General features: G+C 36.6%; 1 protein-coding gene across 9 annotated transcripts in view; it reads left to right on the top strand.

Moving 5' to 3' along the window:
* Aff2 (AF4/FMR2 family member 2) overlaps positions 1-20,052 on the top strand; it is a 471,554-nt gene that overhangs the window by 109,382 nt on the left and 342,120 nt on the right. Inside the window, exon 1 of one of the 9 annotated variants that reach the window (XM_048336767.1) lies at positions 3,989-4,655. The exons of the other annotated variants lie outside the window; for them this stretch is intronic. Within the exon in view, the coding sequence (XP_048192724.1) occupies positions 4,642-4,655 (14 nt within the window). The 5' untranslated portion in view covers positions 3,989-4,641. Of the gene's footprint in view, positions 1-3,988; positions 4,656-20,052 lie in introns of those variants that run through there. 9 annotated transcript variants of the gene reach the window in all.

Genomic DNA, 20,052 nt, shown 5'->3' with positions numbered 1-20,052 from the left:
ATAAGAAATTGCGTAGTATATATATATGAAATTCTATTTACCCGATGAGTTTTGTATCCTTACCCAGCACTGAAGGAACCTAGTGCTTTTCTTTTTTCTTTTTCTTTTTTTTTGCCAGTCCTGGGCCTTGGACTCAGGGCCTGAGCACTGTCCCTGGCTTCCTTTTGCTCAAGGCTAGCACTCTGCCACTTGAGCCACAGCGCCACTTCTGGCCGTTTTCTGTATATGTGGTGCTGGGGAATCGAACCCAAGGCCTCATGTATAGGAGGCAAGCTCTCTTGCCAGTAGGCCATATCCCCAGCCCCCTAGTGCTTTTCTTATGTAGGAGTTTTCTAGAATATATTAAATTGTTTTTCAGAGCTCTCCAATGCCTGCATTTTATATTTTTGCCTTGAATTTCAGTCCTCGTATGTAATGGCATGGATGTATCAAGGTGCTTCTATTTTTTTTTTTTTTTTGCCAGTCCTGGGGCTTGGACTCAGGGCCTGAGCACTGTCCCTGGCTTCTTTTTGCTCAAGGCTAGCACTCTGCCACTTGAGCCACAGGGTCATTTCTGGCTTTTTTTTATATGTGGTGCTGAGAAATCAAACTCAGGGCTTCATGTATGCGAAGCAAGCACTCTACCACTAGGCCATAATCCCAGTCCAAGGTATTTCTAACAGGAATGTTTAGTGTCATGCGAAGTGTGAGCCCAAACCTGCGCTTACTGCACATGCAAGTTTCCACTAAAGGAGAGTGTCAAATGAGCTTGCAGAGCTGAGGGTAACATTTGGATAGGTCTGTACAATATCAGAACGTTAGGAGACACAGGATATTGAATTGCACTTTTGTCATGCCAAACTGACTTTCCTCTAGATAATCAACAACTCATGAGATCAGGTTCACTTGTATGATTTCTAAAAGCAATTTTTTTTTCCACTAACCAAAATCCAGAGGTAAAAATCCAGGGCTTAGGGTGTTCTCATATAGATTTGCTATATTCCTGAGGGTTTGCAGGAGATTAATTGCTTTCACATTTTATTTATAAAGCAAATGTTCCATGACATTGAAACATTAAATGGATTATACTCAGTCATGTGCAATGTATAATTTTCTAAAATCTCTGATTAATTTAATATGGGTGATTTTCATTCTTTGATAGGTGGCCTTGGTATAATTTATAACAAGCTATAAATATTTGAAATGCTGCGGAAATGTGGTTTGAGAAATAATGTTAACACCTAACTTCTGTGCTTAGCTGGGTTATATAAAGTGTTGAATGTATGTAGGTAGATTTCTGGAATCTTATTTGATTTGTGTTCTGACTGAATCTGTGTATGTAGTGACTGGCTGGATTATAAAGGATTCTCACTATTTAGTTATTTTTTTATTTTAAATCAAGTCTACTTTGACAGGGTCTTAGGGAAACATTATTTTTTTCCATGAACTTTAAAGTTCTGTATAGAACAGAACTTCCAAATTACTTCCATTGCTATCTCTTCCCCTCCTTTCCCACATAGCCTTTCTAAGTAAGTATGTACATTATACCTAGAAAAGAAAAGCACACACTCCTTTCCAAGACCTATGCACTAAAGCAGACATCCATTATGATCATGGCAACTTTAATCCTGTCATAGTGTAGCTATGTTTTCCCATCCTGAGAATGGCAACGACAGGGATTGTCACTGAATCTGATATTTCTATGCTTCTATAGAAAACAGGTAGAAAGGAGGCCTCTAGACCCACATAAGAGAATATACTCTGAGCTCAATGCCCTGCCCTGTATTCCGAACACTTGTCCTCTGGAAAGGATAGAGAATGTATAAAGAAGAACTTGCTAAAGCTTTTCTCTAAGTGCCTTCTAAGCTTCATCACTGAATAATTTGAACCTCAGGGATCCTCAGGTCCCTCATGTGTAAGCAAGAGCAGATTATAATAGCAGCCTCATAAAATTGTAATAACTGGAGATCATACATGGGTGGGGTATGTCAGGATGCAGATGTCTATGCCTGGTACATGACAAGAGTGCATTTACATCATTACTATGATTGTAATCTTCATTGTAAATGATTGAGTTACCAAAGGTAAAGTAGCAATTTCTGTTCAAAATAGTAACCGAATCTAGGATTCTTTCTGCGAGCTTTAGACTATTCTACTTGAGCAAGATGCTATCTACCTATTCACCCCTTCATATTGGATGATTATATATTTCCATTCAAAATAACATCAGAAAAATGCTAAATAAAACAAACTGAAAGTTATTGCTAAGAGCAGAAGTTATTACTAAGAACACTCTTGCTTTTCAGTGATCTTAGAAGTGTTCACTGAAAGTTGAGTACCTGCTTTTTGTTCGTCTGTCAGATGAGTGATTCCAGGTATGCTTTTAGTAGTAGGTAATGTGTCTGGAGAGACATGGGGGTTGATGACCAGTCTGTTTGTACAATGTAGCATTTGCGAAATGGCATCACATTATCTCCATATAGTGATACTGGACTCAACTGGTTATAACACCCTTTCAAATGTCTTCATTGTATTAGTAAGAGTAAAAATAAAATATATTTCTCATATATTTTATTTCTCCACAAAACAACAAATTTCCCTTAAAAAGTAATTCTGGGTTCTTGTTATAAACAAAGGTAAGGAGGAAAGATCACTTTGAATGAATTATATTAGTGAGCATTGAGAGCAGGAAACGTTATTAAAATACTGTTTTGTAATCCTTTTTATACAATCCACTATTTTCCCGATATTATTTTGTCTTACTGTTCCAGTGGGAACAGAGGAAACAAGCCCATTCGTGAACTATATAATGTAACTTTGGTCAGACACAAAACTGTGCTAGATTTTTACTTATGTTAATTTGTACCCAGGACACCTATATTCAGGGTCAGGTGCTCATAGGTAAAGGAAGCTCTAGGTAATTACTTGTTGCATTAGGCAGTGTGATCTTTTTCCATAGTGAGTTCTTATGATGTGGCCTTCCAATTTATTGAACTTGACAGCTTAAGAGTGGTGTGATTTTGGCAGGTGAGCATTTTCAGTAGGTGTTTAGATTTTGAAAGATGCTCTCTGAGGGGAAGATGGCTTGCTGCCGCTGCTTCTGGATGGGTCTCAATGCAATTTGTCAAAATTAAATATTGAATTCATTCACTATGGTCTAGAGGTCAGAGTAGTAAGTCTGGAAACATGAAAACTGCATTTCTATAGATGCATAACTCACTGGTTTCCTTGGGCTTTTGTAACATATCATCATACACTTAGTGGCTTAATACAGGACTACTTTATTCTTACTGTCCCAGGGGTTAAAATAAAACTGGACTGACAGTACTACATTCCTTCAGGAGATTGTAAGGGAGAATTCCACTCCTTCACATGCTAGCTTTTAGAGGCTATCTGCAATTTTTTGGCCATTAATTCTGCATCCTTCTGATTGTTTTGCTCATGTCTGTTCCATCTCTTTCCCTGGCTCTGATCCCTCTGTCTTCTTTGGATAGGGACTTGTGATCACATTGAGCCCACCTAGCATAATCCAAGATAATCTCCTCATATGGAGATTCATTACTGTATTATATCTGTAAAGTCCATTTGCCTTGTCAGGCAATATGTCCACAGCTGTGAGGCATTAGGATGTGGCCATCTTCGAGGACGACATTATTCAGCTTGTCGTACATAAGATTAATCTTCTTGTGACTCAGCTTCTTCATCTATAGAAACATAGGCTAAAGTACCTCTCCATGTTCCCATTAATATTTCTATCCCTGTGGTTTAGTGAAACCATTCTCCCCAACGTTTTTTAAACACCAGTATAGGAAACTGCAAAATTTCTTCTGTCATCTTGTTTTATTAAATGACCTTTAATTTACTTAGTATGTCCCACTACTACTGTCTTCCATTGATCACAGATAATTATACCTTTTCTTTTTTTGTTGTTCATTCTCCTTTAACCCATTTGACATTCTATTCCCTCCTTGGGTGACAACACTTTCTGGCATAAATCGCTTCTTTCTTAAGCTATTTGAAGAAGTGTGAACTCCTGAGCCATTATTTTACACTTTCCATGGTGCTCTCCTTTCACACAGAAATTACTTTCTTTCCCATATTCATTTTCTTTTTCTTCCCTCAGGTTACATTTCTTCAGTCAGGTTCAGATACTCGTTGTGTCCTTGTGGGCTCTATTTACCTAGTACCCATGCCACATTTTGTGAGGCTCTGTTTTCCATCCCTCCATGAATTCTTGCTTGCCAGCTGTAGGCCATGTTTCCCACTCTGAGCCCTCTAGTTATTACAATTTGTGCCACTTGTAAGTTGTTTCGGGTGTCTAAATTGGTTGATAATTTGTATGTGCCAATAGTTCTTATTTCTCCACATAATATAATCTTTCAATCAGAGTCCATACGTTTCACACTGTCATGCTCACCACTCAGCATTTAACACCGAGTATGCCGTAAGTACATATTTCTTGATAACAATGTGTGTGAATAGGGATTAATTTTTGGACCTTTTGTTCTGATATTTATTTTGCCATGCTATTAATCAGGCAGTTTATACCATTTGAAAGTATTGACATCTAATTTCTAAGCTTACATATCGAAGTCCCTTCTGTCTGCCATAGAAAATGATGTACTGGCTCGTTTTTATGATTGTGAAACCATCTGGAAGTTTATGCAAGTTCTATGGTAAGCTAGACACCTTTTATAGTTTTAAAAATGGGGATGTGTGTAACTGGGCCTTTTAAAAAAGGAATCCTATTTATAGTGAGATACCCCCTCCTTCTTAATGTGTGAAACCTCTCCTAACAAAGCACCATCTCCTTGTTCACTGCATTTGTAAGGGGGTCTTTATAATTTCTTCCAAGGATGTTCTCAATACAGAGTATTCTACCAAAGCTATTGAAAGACATTGCTTTCCCAATAGGATATTTTCCACTGGATGCTATTACTATTGCTTTTGCCAAATTGGAAAGTGTATGCAGCTATCTTAGCAAATGAAGATGCTTCTAAAAATAGAGACTGCATGTATAAGGGAAATATTTTTAGTGACTTTCAAAGTAAAACAGGCATTGTCACTCGACTAGTCATAGGTCTGTAGATTATTTTAAACTGAGAGTTTTATTCTGTGAGTTGATTATTCTCTCATGGCAGCCAAGTAACTGAAAGAAACACAAGCAACCCAGAGCGGGGAAGGACATTTTGTCCAAAGGAATTTTCTGATTAATAAGAGAAGCCAACCAATGCACAAATGTGTATGAATCAATTGGTGAAAATTCCCAGGTTACTTAGAGACCTTGGAAAATGTGGCCTTCATGAATCATTGTTTGGTTCTTTTGTCTCTTTTAATTGGCTCTTCTAGAGTAGGGGAAGGGAAAAAGAAGGTGGTCTATCCTTCAGAGAAGTTACAAAATAATCACTGTAATTATGGCAAAGCTGCCTTTGGAGACTCTAAGAATGATCCCATGGCACATTTTAAGACGGTTTTTCTCTCCACTTTCTTAACTGGAGAGGCTGTTTCCAGGAGTCTCATTGATGACCATAAGGATCGTTTAAGGCTGCATTATCGCCTGCCTCCATTTTATCTCCTCTAATATATTAAGCCATAGAAATCAGAAGTGTGAATTCAGCCTTTCCTTTATCATTGCAGTGCCATACTCATGGTTAAATCTCTAATTCTGAAGGCTCAAGTGGCCTATTGTGTTGGCAATTAGCCAAATGCAGGTGCAAAATCTTGAAGGCATTCATAGGGAGGTCTTGGTGGGAATAGTCTTAAGAAATGGGTCTCTTAAAAAAAAAGAAATGGGTCTCTTTTTATGCACTAGGGTGCACAATTTGTGAGGGGTTATGGATGCCATCCCTAGAAAGAACTGCGAAAGTGGGTGAAAATGAATATAAAATTCTTGTATAAAGATTGGCACCTTCTTTGACTAGGCAAAAGAGACCCTTCATCCTACGTTTTCAATGGAATACTCAAGACACAGTGGGAATGGCATTTCGAAGGGCACTCTGCCTACAGGAATTCAATAATGGTGCAGCCTTCTATGTCACAGTGTCCCATTCAAAATCAAGGTCAAGGACTTGAACTTGGAAGCTAATCTTTGTTTTCTACTGCACAGCTTCATGATAATTTTTCTCAGAAATACCTTTCCTGCTCTGTATAGCTTATCTGTCAAGATCTAAGCCCTTGACTCTTCTATCAAACTAGACCAAATCCTTTAGCCAAAAGTAAAATCTTTTTGTGTCACATTTCTTCAGGGCTTTGTACCTCTGTTTTGGCAGTTACAAATTAATTTGAGTGATTTATCTCTTATTCATTTTTGTAGTCCTAATAAAACTAGTCCTGTGCTTCAACACTGATTCATTAACTCAATAATCTTGACATAAGAAAATCTGAGCATAGTCCTTTAAATAGATATGTAAGTGTTGGCAATTTATTAGCAGTTAATGAAGATGCTGGTGAGCCTTCAGAGACAGAGAACTGAATTTTTAAGACAAATTACCAATTGGTGATCAACTGGAAATGAAGACAAATAATTTATAATCTATGGTCTTAATAACAAAGTGTGTGTGAAGATTGATGGTAGTTTAATTTACAAACAACTCTGGAAAAACATAACATGACATACAAACAAATGTACCGATAGTTACACTGTTTTTAGCTTGCTATATCTTTCTGAAATTCCTCATATTACTGTAGAAGTTGATGGAAAACTGAATTGGCCTTTTGAGTGAGAGCAGTCTGTTAATTCCATTTATAAATCTACTGCTAGAGGTGAAAGAAATTAGATATGGTATTCCATGTTTCACCTCTCCAGAGGAGTGATCCCTGCTTGGCAAGGAAGCATAGATGAGATGCACCTTTTCCTCATCCTCATCAGTAGGAATTGGGAAGACCATTCATTCTTCAGTGTCAGAAGAATCTAAACTACTGTAAAAGACTGTATCTTGTTTATTGTCCTCTCCTCTCTCCTTTCTTCCCACCCCTCACCTCGCCCTCTTTTCTGTCTTTTCCCTTCTACTCTCTTTTGTTTTTTCTTTTTTTTTTCGCCTCCAAAAATCCATTCTTATCTTTCTTAGGCAAATATAATAAAGGAATAATTATTTTTCACAATGGGTGCTCTTTGTAAGAAGGAAAGGGAACACACAAAATTCATTTACAGTATTTCTGACACTTGACATCTTTCTTTCAAAATGAAAGTATTTCTGTCAGTGTGTTTCTTTCACTCAGTTCCAAATATTTCAGGTTCTTAATTTTTTAATGTCTATAGCAAACATATATGTTCTTTGTCACTTGGCATAATCCACTCCTGCTCCTTTCTCCTAAGATTACCATTCGGAAAAATTTAATGCAATTTTAGCCTCAGCAAAGCAATGTTAAGAGAGTAAATATGGAATAGTCGGAAGGACAAAATGCAATTATACACAAAAAAGTCAAGAGCCAACTCCCTATAGTTGATGCACCATTTGGAAGAATCTTTTTGCCCCTAGCCTCTTTTTTGTGTGTGTCCATACTGGGGTTTGAACTTAGGATCTAGGTGCTGTCCTTTAGCTTTATTGCTTAAGGTTGGTACTCTACTACTTGAACCACAGTTCAGCTTCTGATCTTTTGCTAGTTAATTGGAAACGAGTCTCAAGGACTATGTTGCCTGGGGTTGGCTTCAAACACTGATTCTCAGATTTTAGTCATCTCAGTAGATCACAGATAGGGACCACTTGTGCCCAGTTAGCCACCATACTCCTTGAAGATAGGAATTATGTCAGAAATTAAACTTTCTTTCCTCTTTTTTAAGTTGAGAAGATTTCGAATGGAATATACCATTGTGAGTATCATTTCTGGGTGATTTAAAACTTATATAGCCTTCTCAAAACAGTATTGTGGTTTGACATCATAATCCCTAAAAGAAAATGACTGTACATGAAATGAAAATAATTTCACATTTCTTTTTCAGTTGTGCCTATAGGGGGCTTTTTAGGACTAGAAGGCAGAATATTATGAAAGGAGATATATTTTATTCTACTCATGACAGGGCCCAGTGCTCTTGGCTTCGCTGCCTGTGAATCATCATGTCTTTTCCTCCCTTAAAGGATAAATATGGCATTCATCCCAACCCATTTAGCCCATTATTCTTTTGTATATAAAATAGGCCCAATTAAGACATTCTTGTGTTAATTTCTGCATTCTGTGTATGTCTAAAAAGAGTTTTAAAATATCCATCACAGCAAATATTTCAAAATGCTTCCTGCATACTGAGCATACTACCCTTGTTCCCTCCCCAACCAAAGGCAATAATTCACCCAATCATGGAGATTTGTAATTTTATGTTTTCCACTTACCTACATTAAGGCTCTGTCTATGGATCCAATATTTAGATGAAAACATGTATTTGTAAATATCTAGGGTTTTGTATACTGACTTTCCATTTTCATCCAGATGTCTGGTGGTATAAAACAAGTCTACAAATCTAATTTCTTATTTCTAGGTAGACACATCCACACAGAAGGGAGAATAAATGCCTTGTTCTTCCCTTCCTTGTCTACCTTTGCATCCTTTGAACTTCTAGATCATAACAACCTGAGGTGTCTTGCTAAAATTCTATTATGTCTATTACAGTGGTCAGGTTGATTCATTAACAAATCATTTATGGCCTAGTCAGATGACCTAGACTGTGCTCCTACTTGCACAACTTAATGACTGTTTGTGATGTGGGAGAACTCATTAAGTTTCTCTTGGGATGTGGTTTCTTTTAACTACTAAGTAAAGGTAAGAACTGAGATGTTATCATGAGCAAAACTTTACTGCATCTCAAAGGTCTGTCTTTTTTTGTATGCCAGTAATGGAGCTTGAACTCATGACTTTACTCGCATACTTTACTTGTTTTTGCCCCAGTCTGGCACTCTTATGCCTTGAGCTATACTTCCACTTTTCAGTTTTTGCTGGTTGATTAGACATAAGGCTCTCATGACTTTGTTTGTAAGATCTCGCTTTGAACAACAGTCCTCAGATCTCAGCTAGGATTAGCTAGGATTACAGACATGAGCTACCCAGGGCCCAGCTAAAGTTCTGGTCACTTGTTTAGCTTTACTGTATATAAAATTAATTTTAAATAAATATGATTATGCAAATTAGTTTATTGTTATTAATTAGTATGCTTTCAGATGGTTTCAACATTTTCAAAGGATTTTCTATTTTCAAAATATTACTCATATTTAGTCTTCTTACATTTACTCTTGTAAAATATTTCCTATGTATAACTTCTTACTAAAATCAGCATAAAAGAATCATACCCCAAATTATGTATCTGCAATTTATTATCATATTTGGTTATTAAAAACATTAACTACCAGAAGAAGTAAAACAAAGTTCCTCTGAATTATGTTGTAAAGCTTTTCAATTTCAAATTGTTGTTTTACATTGCTTTTCATCATGAAAGGAACGAACATAAGAATTTTTAGTTCATCCAAGGTACAAGCACAAAAACTTTCTCTTTCTTACCTTTTCCCTTTTTTCCTTCTATTGTCTTTGAACTTTGGAGACTGAAACTTCATTGCATCTTATGTCTCATTTCTGGTCCTAGATCCATTGTGTGATGGATTAAAAGCCTACCAATGCTTCAATTACAACTCACTGAGTAAAGTTATGCCTCAACCTGTTAGAGGTCAAAGAATGTTACAGTGAAATACCCAAGGACTCAGGAACAATAGATTGTCTTCTTGTCTTTTTGTTCTTCCATACATTCTTTTTTTTCTTCCTTATTGTCAAAGTGAAGTACAGAGGGGTTACAGTTTCATATGTAAGGCAGTGAGTACATTTCTTATCCAACTTGTTACCTCCTCCTTCATTTTTCCATAAATTCAATATTTTCTCTTACTATGGCCTGCTTTTCTTCTTCAAAAGTCCCACAAACTGGGCGTTTTAGAAGATTCCACAAATCGCCCTATATACAATCTCGTATAGCTTCTCATAATCCTTCATTATTCCACCCCTGGGGTTACTGACTTAATGGCTCATCTGCTAGCATCAGCAAACAAAGCTGAGAATAATGAATTCTCTGTGTGTGAGTGTAGTCTTTTTTTCTAAGTAGATATAGAAGGACTTCAGACTAAATATATAAAAAATTCACAGTCCCAAGTGTGAGCATCTCTTTATTAATCCAGCTTCTTTGGTAGACTCTGCTACTTTGACTATGAGATTTCATAACTTGTTCAACCTGGGTGCCATTAAAGCCTACAGGGTGAAAAGAAGGTCTGTGATAAGCTGGCAGTTTTACATTCAGAATGTGATTTTGTAAGTGCCATTTGACAAATTCCACACACTTAATTTAATTCTTAAGATGTTTCTGAACCAGTAGCTCTAGACATTGCAAGTTAATGATAAGTAACATAGCATGAGCTTATTTTTGTAAAAGGACCATCTTTAAAATTTCTGATTTGGTGAGCAATTTTTAAGTGCTGAGTAATACATCTTTCACCAGTGAAGGTTTTTCCAATCTTCAGAGGTTTTGTGAGCCACATTCTCTTCGTTGTCACCACTGTTAAACTTTTCACCAGCAGTCTTAATTTCCATTATCTTCTTTAACACCTAGCTTTTTCATCCTGTACCCACAAAATGAAAATAATCTACTAAAATATACTACAATATGGTTTTTATTTTCTAAAACAGCCCAATTTTATTAATTTATTAATATGCATCTTAATAGAATATATACAGGGAACACTGATAAAATTCCAATAAACAGTATTTCTTTCCTTTTATCAGTTGGTAATGTTGAGTCTTTCTTAGGAAGTATCAGCATAGTTTTCCCTACTTTTAAAATAATACTATCAATATTATTTTATTTTCTATCCCTGCATAAATTGGAGATCATAGCTACCATGCTTATCACAAGAGGATAAGTTCCAGCCGATTTATGTATTTTTCATTTATATGTAGTTATACTTACTATAGAAGAATGATCAAGGGCTGAAGGATATGTGTGTGTCAAGTGATACAGCATCTGCCTGCAAATGCGAGGTCCTGAGTTTAAACACAGTACTGCCAAAAAGAAAATAAAATAGAAGGAAAATTATGACCAGGAAGAAAATAAGACTAGACTGTTCAAAATACATATTATTATTCAATACTGTTTGCTTATTGCTTAAACATCAATAACATTTACAATGGCCAAATAATATTCAATTACTTTTTAACATAAGAAAAGTAATTGACTATTGCCTAAAGACAGACTAGGTCCAGACAGGAACTGAAATTTCTGTCACACATCCAATTTCCCCCAATATGATGGCAGTCCTTTTTATATTTGGAAATTATCTGTGTCTTAAAATTGTGTTCAGAAATGCTGATGCGCCTAAAAATGGAATTATAACTGCCTGAGGATGTCTGAAATTTTGTCTATACTCAGCCCTCAGCAAAGTAAAAGAGAACATAAGAAAACTACTCTCAACATTTTGAATGTCTGATTATCAGCCCCATTTTGTCCATTGTTCTTACTCATTGCATGCAAATTAGATACAGTGTCTCTTCTGGTATATTCATCTCTTCAGGATTTCTCTTTCCTATTTCCTTGTCATTCCTTACTGCCTTTGTCTTAATAATTTGTGATTCCTGCATGTTTTGCTTGTCCACAGAGGTAGCCTACTCCAAAGACAGGAAAACTAACTTGGCCCTCTAAGCCCAGTAGCCAAACTCTGCCATGAACCATGAATTCTGATTTCTAGACATTTGACTGAATGATCTTCCAGGGGTATAGGATTGATGTGTTTGTTCCTTGTTTAGCATGCTGACATGTTCTGAGACTAATGTGACTTGTGGAGTTGTTATCTTGTCAGTGACAGATATAGTGTGTGTACTGACTTTTACCCATAACCACCTTCAAAAAATGGTTAGTGGAGCAAAAGAAAACTTGAAAGAACAAGGAGAGTGGTTACCCTTTCCACTTGCAAAAAAACATGTACCTCAATCAGTCTCATTATCAGTCACATCTGTGCTCCCATCAACTGGAAGATACTTCATTTAGTGACCTAGTGCTGCCTGATCTTTTCTCCTCCGACTGATTGGTGATCAAAGATTCCAGATGCTAGTTTCCTTTCTTTCATTTCTCTAGTATTATTAGTGTGTGTGTGTGTGTGTGTGTGTGTGTGTGTGTGTGTGAAAGAAAAAATCCATTTATTTCCTATATCAGAAAAAAAAGTCTTTGTTTCTAAAGGTAGAAGATTCTTAGCCTGCTGACTTACTTAGAAGGACAAAAGAGAATGTATTAGTTCACTTTAAACACCGGAGATCATTATCATCGGTGACTTGTTTAAGCAGGGCATATCATGGAGATTAATGACAGACTCAAGGGAACTGATGACCCACAGAGAAACCAGAGAGCCATTAACCCCCATCAGTCATTTAATTCTTCAGGAAAACCATCCACAGGTAATTATGGCTGTTATAACTTGAATAAAAACAGAGGTGCGTGGGTTATATTAATGAGCTCTGATTATTTTATTTTATAATATTAGTCCAAGAAAAAATAAGTGGATTTAGTTTATTAATATTTAGGAAAGTACACATTTGGAAATATTGGTAGTGCTGAGACAAGCCAACCATTTTCTGCAGACTCTTTTTTCTAATGTTATTCATTTATAACCCCAGACATATTAAACTGAAATGTTTATATCAGGTGATATTGTTTTAGAACATTAGTTCTGTGATAATTAATCTTTATGGGTTACTCGTTCTCAGACCAGGCTGCTTCATAGCTTGTGCCCAATTCACTTCACTCTGTTCACACAGGCCTAAGTATCATTTTACCTTCTTTCTTTCCCCCTTCCTTTATTCATAGTTGCCAACTGAGCATCTACCATGTGCCAAGGTCTGTGCTCTATTGGGACTGGACGATATGAATGTATAACTGAAATAAATGTCAATGATGTTCAATGGAAATATTTCTGAGCTAGAGGGGGCATGAATTAGCTTCATAGGAAATCTATAACAAATTGCCACAAAACTGGTGTATTAAATAATGTGTAGTTTTCTCTTTCACAGTTGTGAAGTCCAAAAGTCCCAAATCAAACTGTCTGGTTCATGCAAACTCTGGGAACTGTAAGGGACAATCATTTCCTCTTTTTGTTGGTTTCTTATACTCTCACGTTGTCCTTCTCTCATGGGTTGCTTCAGTCTACTGGGTAACTCTATACTCACGTACCTTTTTGTGTGTCTCTAATCTTTCTCTACCTTTCTATCATAAAGGTACAAATCATTGTATTTAAGCCTTGTCCTAAATCAAGATGTGAACTCATCACATCTGAACTTCAAATAACATATTTCCAAGTGAGATCCCATTCAAAGGCTCAGTGTATACATACCTTTTGGGGATTATTTTTCAACATGGTTCAGATAGGAAGTCCAGGCTGGATCACTGAGAAGATTTAATAGAAGCAGTTGCATTCAAATATAGACATGTAGAAGGAAAGTGTTTCCATATTTAAAGACTATCACACTGGCAGAAACAGGACATTAGAAAGATTGGGATAGATGTGAGATGTTTAGAAGAGAAGAATGAGGTAAATTTAGAAACATGGATAGGTAGTATCATGAGCATTCTCCTAGGAAAAAAACATAAAATCATAGAAGAGTCTGTGGTAATACTCATAAATGAAATGTAATGGAAAACTGAATTAAGGCCATAGCAATGGAAACTGATGTGATGGATATGATTGCAAGGCAAAATAACCAGAAAATGTTTATATAGCATAGATAAAGGGAATAATGGGGAAAAAGAACAAGTGAGGGATGCAAGCAGAGATTAAACCTTAATATCAAGCTGGGGTGAAATCAAATAAATAAATGAGAAACATAACTGAAGGTACTTCAAGGATGCAATAAATGTATGTAATATAAATTTGGAATCATGGAACGCCATATAGAATTGACCTTCAACCTGATAAAATTCTAAGGCTTAACTTCAGGGAAGTGTCATGAAATATTTAGTAGATTGCTATGTAAAGTACAGAGTACCTCCCAAGACCCAGAGATTAGCTGAGGTGACCAAAATGTGGTCGCCATGTTAGAAAGAGAACACACACACACAGACACACACACACACACACACACACACTCACTCTCACACACACACCCTAAGGACTACCTCATTTAGGGGACAGGAGCAGATGGTGTCCAGAGAAGAGGCAATTAAGAAGAAGTTGGAGTAGCAAGATCAGAGCTGAGACTCTCATCTCCAGTTAACCAGCAAAAACCCAGAAGGTGTGGCTAAAGTGGTAGAGTGTTAGCCTTTAGCAAAACAGTTAAACGGGAGCATAAGACCATGAATTCAAGCCCCAATACCGGCACACAAAAATATGAATAGCAACAATTTTGTGGATGTGTGTGAGGAGGGGTAAAAGAAAAAGGTGATTATGTGTAAAATGAGGAGACACTATTAGCCTCTAATAGGACTTTCAACTATAAATATTGTGTGTGTGTTATAAAATGGTGTATACAACAAAACAACAGTTGACATTCTTAAAATCTGAGCTAAAATTTATGTGCTTTTGATTGGGAAATTGTGGGCTTACTTTAATGAATCAAAACTTTCAAAAGTGAAATATATGAATAATTGCATAATTAAGATGTTCCTATTAACTGATTAAAACAAATTGTTTATTAATTTCCAGTTGGTATTATGTAATTTTGGAATTTAATTAAAATCTCCTTATGTATTTTTTAAGACAAAAGGCACGTTGTTATAGAATTTGATGCTTAGATAATGCTGTTTGCATCATCACAGCTGAGTTGTGATGATGTATTACCGTTCTCTTTGTGTAGGGAGAGCTGGGCATAGGGGCCAAATACTAGACCCTGTCAAAATAGCAGGGAAACTGTTCCTGCAGTATATAGGAACTTCTACAAGGGAAGATGGCTCACACTATTCTTCTCATGCCTGAAAGTCAGAAATTTAGATGTGAGCAATTTCCCAATATTACTTGGTATTGATACCACTGTCATATTTGAATCAACTGTGGTACTTTTCGATAGAGTGGAGCTCTCCCTTTTGGACTTTCTCCCCAGTATGCTTCCTGCTCTGTCATTATTAGTCTTCCCTTCAGAACGTGAAGAACTTTGCAACTGCCGATTCTTATGTGTTTTAAGGACAAAATATCCCCAGCTGTTTCAAGTGACTCCTGAAGTACATTGTGAGCATATTCAGTTTCCCTTGAAGCTGACACATTCCATATTTCCAAGTTTCTCTGGGAGTACAAGAATGTCCCTTTCCAGGACAGTTGCCATGGCCTCCCTGGTCAGGATTAACAGTTAGTTTGATTTTCTTTAAAGACCTTTGTGCAAGTTGATGAAGTTTCTTGAAGTAGGAACAGGTTACACAAAATGGACCACTAGGTAGCTATTTCTCTGACGCATAAAGCCCCATAATGGGCTTTGAAATGCACAGAAGCCCACATGAGGGTGATTTTATTTGTGGTTTTTTGGGTAAATTGAGGGAGTAGTGACCGGGGAGATACAACAAAAACATATGCCTTTGTTATGTAATTGTAAAGCAGAGTATTTATAGAAATAATTTTATGCTTTATTCAAAGATTCTCTTCCTGATGGTCATCTAGGTAGAGACTCCAGTGAATGCTTCTGGGTGGCAGGACAACTTGCTCTCTGTACCAGTACTACCACCTCTGAAGCATCGAATGGCTTGAACGTTTCTCTTGGGTACTTCCTTCTACTGGAGGAATATGACTTGAAGATGCATGACCTTTCCTGCAATTTCTATGGCAATTTTTGTCTCCAGCCAGAGAGCCAGCCTTCATGTATAGTTTTTTTTCACACAACCCAAAGACAAGAAAAGCTACTAGGAAACAGGATTCCAGAATGGTCATTTCTAATAACTGTAAAGGCCCTTTCCCAGTGCTGTAGAGCAACTCTCTACTTCAGCCTGACTCTTTCGCACAGTGATGAAGATTCTAGGTGAACTGAGGTTCTCTTAACCCATGAGGAGATGGGAAGACATATGATTAACTTGTTTTTCTTTTTCACGGACATTTGACCATTTTAGCATGGGTTTCATAATCTTTCCTTCTTTCACTTGTCACAGAGGCGCTTACTGTTACCAGCTATCTGTCAATGTCCAGATCTCTTCTCATTCCCTCATATATTACCACTTTTCCATGTTGACACAAGTTTCTACTAAGAACACTGAGGTTCTTTCTTTTATGCTGAAGTTCAAGGTTTCATGGAATTTGGTTTACCTAGTAATCACCACTAAAAAAAATACTCTGAGTGAATCAAAACTCCATTCAGTCTAAGAACATAATGAGATTATATTGATTATTTTTTATGATTTAATCCATGAAAGTGACATCTCCCATTTTTATATAACATTTGTTTAAGGAAGTTTTCAGAGAGAGGCTATCAATTGTGTCCAAGGATGATACATACAGCAAGACCCTTTTACATTCAGGCAATTCAGTACTTACATGGAGAATGCAAAGAAGAATAATCCAAAGAGGCTGCCACACACTGGGCCTAGTGTAAAAAAAAAGTAAAGGAACTAGGCAACTTTACATCAATTTGTGAGGTTGTTTCCATTGCTAAGGACTTCAATTTTTTTTGTCTTTTCTTTTTGGGTACTGGGGATCAAACGCAAAACGTTGCTAGGCAAGTGCTTTGCCACTGAGCTACACTGCAGCCCAGGACTTCAATTTTTTTTTTTACTCATAACACCATTTATAAGGAGTAGGTGGGAGGAAGTAAGTGGGCCAGCATCTAGGAATTTATGACAGTCTCTCTTATTATAAAATTTTAGAGATAATGGTAATAGAGAGGAAAGCAACTTGGCCTTAGAGCAGCCTCTCATAGGACTAGCCTCCTTCTGTGTTTTAGGAGACCACAAAGCATTCCACCATGGCTTAGATCAGCTATGGTTCAGGTTTTGCCTATGCATATGCCAGAGTTATGCCTCTATAAAAGGAGAGACCAGACAAGGCACGTTTTAATAATGTTTCTTCTTAGCGTCTATTAAAACCCTATGTCATGAGAAAAGAGATTCCATATAAATGCAGCCATCATTGTGAATTTCATTACCCTTTGAACCCAGTCATTAAAGACCCTAAACTAATTTTTATTGAATTTGAATGCTAACTTAATAATGAAATAAATACCTTCATGTTTAATGCTTAAGCAGAATTTCATTAAAATTTCTTTGACATTAAGCCAAATTTTGAAGTGAATTGGAACTGGTTTGCATTTCTTAAATTGGTCTTTCTTGGGAAATAATGAAAAAGTGTTAGAATTCTTGGCAGAATTCCAAAGACTCTGACTCAACTTGTCAAAGTTAAATTTTAATATTTACACATCATATAGTATAATATTTATACTAGGCAGCAGATTGGGAATGTAGAATTCAAAATAGGATACACTTTGACTTAGAATTGCAGTATGGTAGTCATTATACCTGCAAAACTGAGAGTTAATCTACTAGTAATACTGGTCCACTCCAACCAATAAAGATTGAAATGTAGTCACTGCTTAAGTATGTACTTGTATCTTGGACATGTTGCACTTCATGGCAACATACATTTTAGATATTGGATTATCATCAGTTTCACCATTGGTGAGATATTTAGGGTAAAGCTGACTTGCATGAGCCAAATTCTATTAGCTTGGATAATAATGAAATCAGTAAGGTTGGCAGTGACCTGCTCTGAACATTGCAGGAGCTGCGCTGGCTCAGGGCCAGAAGGGAGTAGAAGTTGCAAAACAATGAATGAAATAGAATCCCATGAAGTAAGAGTTCATGAGAACTCTGGAAATTCTCTAGTGTGTACAAACTCCATGCTTGAGGTTACTGAGCTTGTTGGTGATATAACTGTGATAGAACAGTCACTCTAAAAAACAGAGAAATGCATGGAACTGGAGATCATCATGTTAAGCAAAGTAAGGTAGACTCAGAAAGACACACAATTTCTCTCTTAAGTAAAATCTAGCAGGTGGAAGGACACATGAAAGTAGAAGACGAACAGTTTAGAGATGAGAAAGGACTGAAGGAAGGAGGAAGAGAAAATGAACAGATGGGGAATGAATATTCAGTAAACAAACTGATTTGTATAAAACGTCACTCACAATGATACACATCATTTTGTACAATTTATATATTGTCAAGAAATGGATACATTGCCCAAAGAGTTAGGATATTTATTCAAGCTAGACTATAAATGGGAGTATGTGTGCCATAATGAACTAAGGGCATATTCATAGGAGTTGATGAGATAAAGGATGTTTGTAAAGGCAAAAATGAAGATAATTTCATCATAAAATTTAAAACAGTAGTTTGGGGGCCTCAGTAATTAATAACAAGTGCAGTATCATTCTGAGGATGAACAGGCAATTTCTGAGTAGAAATCACATTTAATTTATGTTTCCTGTGTCTGTACACAAGGCTGTGGTTCGGGCAGCGTCTTTTGTAGTAACTTACTATCAGCAGTTGGGTCTTAAGAGTGCTGTGCTCCGAATTAGATAACCTCCTAGCTTTGTTGATTTTTGTTAGTGTTGACTAACGTAACTTCATCTTCATTCTGATAAACTGTTACAGTTGTTGCACAAAACCCCCATCTTCAACTACACTTCAGAGGGCTTTACTATCCCTAGATAGAACACTAGAGATGTTTTATCCAAGCTTCATCCATCTGCAGATACGTATGGAAAAACTCCTGAGTCTGACATCCCATATTCTTTGGCAGTGATATTGTAAAGAGCATTCCTGAGTCAGTTTGACAGAACAGTACAATTGAATATTTGAATTCACTTCAGGATCCTAAAAACCAGAGTCCTCAGAGTGGTGCAAGAAAACAACAACAGAAAACAAAGACAGCAAATACAAATCTGAGCACTATCAATTGTTAGATCTAGAGCAAAGGGGGGATTCAATATTATGTCCTTTATTACACAGTCATGGCTCTGTATAAAAAATCATTGGGCCAACTTGTGAGAATAGTGAGGATATTAATGTTACTAGTTGTCAGAAAGAGGATTTTTACATATTGAATGAAGGACTGGATAATTGAACTGCATCATTCCTGTGACCTCTTGTATTCTGTGGTATTCTAATATAAATCTGTCACATCCATATATTGCAGATGTATATCTGCATGCAGGCCTCTGCCCCTATTAGCATTTAGTGCACCTCAATACTCTGCAATATCATCAGTTTAATAGCCTCAGGTTTTGTCTACAAGACAGTATGGCAACTACCAACTACAAAGAAAGCACTCTGTCAATCACATGGCCATTTAGTTTCTTCAACTTTCTTTATTTAATAACTTTCTCTGCCTTGTGCCAAGCAATAGGTTTTCCTTGGAGAACTTCCAAGTTATTTCTTTCCTAAACTCATTCTGCACAGTCTGGAATATGACAGCTTTTTCACATGGAGTGGATTGCTTGCAGACGCAAACTTTTGTTGGGTTTTTAGAGATTCATGAGCATGTTAAAGGAAACTTTTCAAACTCCTTGTATCTGTTCAACATCCTGTTGAAAACTCACAAGAGTAAAAAATGCTTTTCCACTTCCTCTTTCACCTTCCATTTGTCTTATGGAACATAAAGCTATAAGCATTAGACAGGGGTCAGGAAACACAAATGATGATACAGAGAGGAAAAGCACTAAATTAACAGTTGGGTGACCTGGGCTCTAGTCCAAGACATGCCACCAACCAGGTGGATAATGTTGGGCAGCTAACTTCCCCTTTTTATACTATATCTTCTCTATAATGCAAAATGACAGCTTTGCGCTCAGTCCCTTCTAAAGACCTTTTGATTGAAGCCTGTTTCACATTCAATTATCTCCTGTTTTCACATTCCTGGTTTGAACTACAATAAAGTGTTTTGCAGGTATATGGCACCTTCCTAGATAATTCTGCTTTTGTTGGAAGATGTATTGCCATCTCTATTGATGTAATGTCACTGAACCACCTTATTAATCAATAAAATGGATGGGTTAATGTTTAGGGTTTTATAAATTGAGTAACCACAAATTTCATAGCACTGTAATAAGTAAACATGATGAATCCCTCTTTGATTGTTATGTTCAAAGAAAATGTAA

This window comes from Perognathus longimembris, chromosome 28 (assembly GCF_023159225.1).
Source record: "Perognathus longimembris pacificus isolate PPM17 chromosome 28, ASM2315922v1, whole genome shotgun sequence".
Taxonomy (NCBI): domain Eukaryota; kingdom Metazoa; phylum Chordata; class Mammalia; order Rodentia; family Heteromyidae; genus Perognathus; species Perognathus longimembris.
The sequence above is the reverse complement of the archived record's forward strand: the minus strand, read 5'-3'. Positions and strand labels throughout refer to the sequence as shown.